Source organism: Loa loa (genome assembly GCF_000183805.2).
Source record: "Loa loa unplaced genomic scaffold supercont3.402, whole genome shotgun sequence".
Classification (NCBI taxonomy): domain Eukaryota; kingdom Metazoa; phylum Nematoda; class Chromadorea; order Rhabditida; family Onchocercidae; genus Loa; species Loa loa.
In genome coordinates, this window is record NW_018108582.1 from 46582 (window position 1) to 51682 (window position 5101).

The 5101-nt window shown below is 21.0% G+C and overlaps 2 protein-coding genes across 2 annotated transcripts in view; both read left to right on the forward strand.

Moving 5' to 3' along the window:
- Nucleotides 1–4330: 4330 nt before the first annotated feature.
- LOAG_12721 (hypothetical protein) overlaps nt 4331–5101 on the forward strand; it is a 3394-nt gene continuing 2623 nt past the window's right edge. The window contains exon 1 of the mRNA XM_020448591.1: nt 4331–4583. The gene's annotated coding sequence lies outside the window, so the exon portion shown is untranslated. The remainder of the gene's footprint in view (nt 4584–5101) is intronic.
- LOAG_12469 (hypothetical protein) lies at nt 4347–4583 on the forward strand (the record flags this gene model as incomplete). The annotated part of the gene is made up of 1 exon (XM_003147981.1): nt 4347–4583. A coding segment is annotated over one exon (237 nt), but the record flags the coding sequence as incomplete, so codon positions are not given.

The following is a 5101-nucleotide window of genomic DNA, read 5'->3' on the forward strand; positions in this document are numbered from 1 at the left end:
GTAATTGATTAAAATATTTACAAATAAAATTTAATTATTATATTTATGAAAAAGGTTATTAGTTATAAATCGATTTTCTTTTTCTTTTTTCTTCTTTTTATCATTTTCAAATCGAATGATTGGATAAACATATAAAAGTTGAAGAAATAAATGAATTTTCACCTTTTTTCTTTTATTTATTTATTTCACAAATAAATAAATCTTTTTGTGATAATAAAAATATTCTTTTGTGCTTATTTTATCTTTAATTCACATAGATACTATTTATTGATATGTAAATTTGTCGTTATTTTGAACGTATTTACCTTTAGCTTACCTGGGTGTCAATTATTGATATGTAAATTTGTCGTTATTTTGAACGTATTTACCTTTAGCTTACCTGGGTGTCAATTATTGATATGTAAATTTGTCTTTATTTTGAACGTATTTACCTTGAACTCACCTAGATGTTAATTATTGATAAATTTGCAAATTTCCTTTTTTCCTTTTTTTGAACTTGTTTACTTTTAGCTCACCTCAATGTTAATTATTGATAACATGAATTTCTTTCTGTTTATTATTCATATACCTTTAATTCATGTAGAAGTTAATTATTGAGGCGTAAATTTGTTTTGTTTATTTATTAAAAATTTAGTCATGAAGATGTTAATTATTTCACCTGCAAAGTTTTTTTTCTTTTTTTCGTATGTTAAGGGTAAACTTACGTAGAGGTTAATTATATATGCTAAAATTTTTATTAGTGTTTATCTTTGAAGGTTATAGCATTTGATGAAATGAAAAAATTCAATTTATTTATGCTATTATTAATTATGATAATTACAAAATATATTAATAATTGAAAAAATCATATAATCGATAACGAAGTATTTAATTTAATAAATTTAGTAATGATTAAAATGATTATAATTTTAAGTGAAATGATGATAATTGTGTTATTTTTTGAGAATTTTTTATTACACAAAAAAGAGTGATATTGATATAATCAATGATATACAAATGGTAATTTTCTGTTTAAATAATTTTAAATTATATAGATTTCAATTTTTTTTGTTTTCTTTTTTTTGTTCCAAATATTTTTTATTTAATAATATATTAGGTTATCATTGTGTAATCTTTTAATTAATTTTATGTTATCTTTTAATTGATTTAGTAAAATTCTATTTTATTTCTTGAAAAATTTTGCATGAGTTTTTTTTTTTCAAAATTTAATTTAATTTTTTATTAATCTTCTTTATATTCTTTTATAAATTTCACATTGTATGCAATACTTAGGCTTGGATAAAAACTGATAAGCTAATGCGAAAAAACTTTTTATCATTTCAAATTACGAACTTTGCTGTGATAAACTTTCAATTGTTATCACAAAATTTTTTAAAATTTTGTCTGATTTAATTGGATTGACTTAAAGTTGACTTAACTGCTTAATATGATGCAATAGTAGGAATGATTAAGTATAAATTTTAAATTGAAAAATGCAAAATTCAAAATGATTCATCCAAAAGTCTCAATTTAATGTCTTGAAACATTGCGAATATTGGCATAGGTTAAATACAGATTAATTAGAACTCTTAATTAGAATTGTTAATTATCGTTAGTAAAATTAACGATGAGACCGAGCGAAATATCTTTGGGATAATCATTATTAAGTATTTTTGAAATTATCAGCAAATACCCGGATAATCCTGATGACAACATAGCTACATAATATGACATGACATGATCGATTTCTAATGATGGGAAAATTATGGTGAATTTATTTTGTTGATTATTTCTAATTTTATCCAATTCCAAAACCTTACCTCTTTTTTTTATTTTATAGTTTATTACATTTGCATATTTGAATATTTAAATTTTGGATAATTTTTCGTTTTCTTCTTTTCTTTTTTTCATTATAGATGCAATATTTTTACTTGTTATATAACGAAATCTGTCATATTTTTTTTTCAAAATTTGCAAAAATTCATTTTTTTGAATTTATTAAATTTGCTAATTTTACAATGTTAGCATAATTTTTAACTAGTAAGTAACATCAGTAATAAGTTTTTAAATCTAACAAAAACTGATCAAAATGGAAAAGATTTGGTACAGATTGATAACAAAATCAAACAATTGATAAGCATAGGATACAGATATATAATGATAAATATAAAATTTAAAAAAAGAAAAAGAAAAGTGAAGTATTATGAATAAATTCATTATGATGTACAAAAAGTTTTGATCGATTTTTAATTTAAAATGAATGGTTTTTTTTTTGTTTGTTTGAGAAGTGATTTGATTGATAAAGGTCGTTTTGTTTTAATCTTTATCAATCAGTAGAAATCGAGAAGGATTGAAATACTGGAAATGAAATAATCATTTTATGAAGAAACAAAATAATGAAAAGTTTCGTTTTTTTTTCCTCCCTTCTCCCCTTTGATAGCACACAAAACATAAATCATGGAATAGAATGTTTGCATGAATTTGTCAATAAATGAAAACTTGTTTATGAATTGTTTACATACGGTTGACTCTCATAAAATATTTTGTCCCTTTAACATATCCTCCCGCTTCCCCGCCTCTCCGCCTCCCCGCTTTTCTTTTTCCCGTCATATGAGGAAGAAAACATTATACCCTGGAGTTTCATAAGTTATAAATGGTTATAATTGATTGGGTAAGATTTCAATAGATGAGATAACATATATTGCATATTTGTACTTTTAAATTTTTTACGAAACAATTTTTAATTTTTCATTGATAAAATTTTCTAATCGAAAAACTTTGATAAATAAAAAAAGTAAATTTTACAAAAATATTTAAAAGATTAAAATAAAGATTTTTTCAAAAAAAAAAAAGGAAAGCATTTGTAAATAATGCTTAGATTAATTTAAAATTAATGTTAATTTAAATATAACAAATGGTTCGAAAGTAAAGAAGTAGTGACAAGTGACATCTGTAAACTTTTATTCGTATGCCTTAAAAAAAGAAAAAAAAATATTACCAGATAAAATATTCCGAATATTATTGACCATCGGTTGAAATATTATTTCAAGTAATCGGATACTGTCTAATAAATATTGATAGCAAATATCTTATTGATAATTTTCGAAAAAAAAAAAGAAGACGTCGTTGAATTTTATTTAACTGACTATTAAACTGTAGTGAAAGAATTTGAAAAATTTGAAAAAATTTTAGAAATTAAAATCTGAAATTCTTGACTGGAAATTTGAAATGAGAAATTCTTCAAAATTCAAATTAAACATTTATTATCATTTCATGTCTTCTGAATATTTTTCTTTTTGAAATTCGTTTTTTTTCAATTTTCGATTTAAAATTTTTCATGAAATTTTGACATAATTTATTGTACTATTGATTGAAGAAGAAAAAATTGTTCTGATTAAAAACCCATCAATTTTACTCTTATCTTATCAGCAATTATCATTGCTAAAAATTGTTTAATAATATATTTTGATTGTGTAGTTGCATAGAACGATATTTTTTTTTCATTTCACATTTGTAGTAATTTTTTCAATTTAAAAAAAAATTTTTACAAAATTTGATGAAATTTTTTTGAAATGTTATCATTTAACGCCTAAAAATTATCATTTTAACTTATTTGAAATTTCTGAAAAAGATTAATAACCTCTTTAAAATCATTTTTAAATTATTATTTTTATTTTTATCTTATCGGCAATTTTCATTGCTGAAAATTGTTCAATAGTATACTTTTACAGCAAATAAATTTTAAAAAAATAAGGTTAAGTTAAAATAATTATTAGTGATTAAAAAAAAATTATTCGTCTTTTTTTTTTTTTTGATCGAATAATCAAACATTTTTTTTCCACACATATGCTTTTTTTTTTGCGCAAAAAAACTGGTAATTAAATAATTAAACAAAGAAGTGAAAAAGTTAGGTATGAAAAATAACATGAAATATATTGAATTGTTAGTTATAAAAATTTAAAAAATAATCTTCTGCAGTAAATTTTTTTTTTAGCTTTTCCTATGAAATAATTAATTAAAATTAATAAATTTAATTGGGAATGCAACATTTGAAATTTAAATGGTAATGCAAAATTTTAAATTTAAAATAAAAAATCCACATCAACTTTTGTTTATAATTTGTTAATTCATTAATTGGTAGTAATTAATTGATGCATAAATTTCTTCAACAATCAAATACTAATATAATTAATTATTTATCATACCTAATTAAATTGTTAATTAAATTTCTCGTTTTTTTTTTTTTCATTTATTACATGTAAATTGTTTGTTTATTTGCGACAAAATAAAAAATAATTATAATTTTTTTTCTTTTTACCTTAAGTAATCGATTAATTAGCATAATATAATTAATTGCAGGTATTAAAATGAAAGCATATTTATTTCAATGGGGTGGTTATTTGCCACCATTTTATAAATATGCCGTTTTTTTGCTTTGTGGTTTTGAACTTATCGTTTCTGCTATGTCAATGGCTGTGGCGCAAAAGTATTATGAATTATGTACGATACTATTTCCAATAGCAATGTATATGTTTGATGATACTAAAAGAAAAAAAATTGAAGGATTTATTTGGACAATGAATGAGCGACAAATACTTCAAAATGTTTGTATTCATTTCAAAATTTTTGAAAATAATAAATGTTATTAAGAAGTTTTTTTTTTTCAATAATTTCAATTTTTTATAATAATTTTTTTTTCTCAAATATTATTCCCATTTTTCATCCATACTTTTTAGCTAATTTATGAATTTTAATTAATTTTAATTTTTGGTTTATGTTAGTTTTCGATCTTTAATTGATTTTAATTTTTGGTTCACGTTAGTTGTTGATTTTTAATTGATTTTAATTTTTGGTTTATGTTAGTTTTTGATTTTTAATTAATTTTAATTTTTGGTTTATGTTAGTTTTTGGTTTTAATTATGTTTTTTAAATGTTAAAATTTTATTTTAATTTTTATTTTTTTTCCTTTCCTTTTTTTTTGGATAATATCCTACTGCCAAATTGATTTTCAGTTTCGTACTGCTTTATTATATAGAAAGATTTATAAAAAACATTAGCATAGATTATTTTTATAATATAGCATTTGTATATTTATGTATTTGTTTGTTTAGCATAATTTATT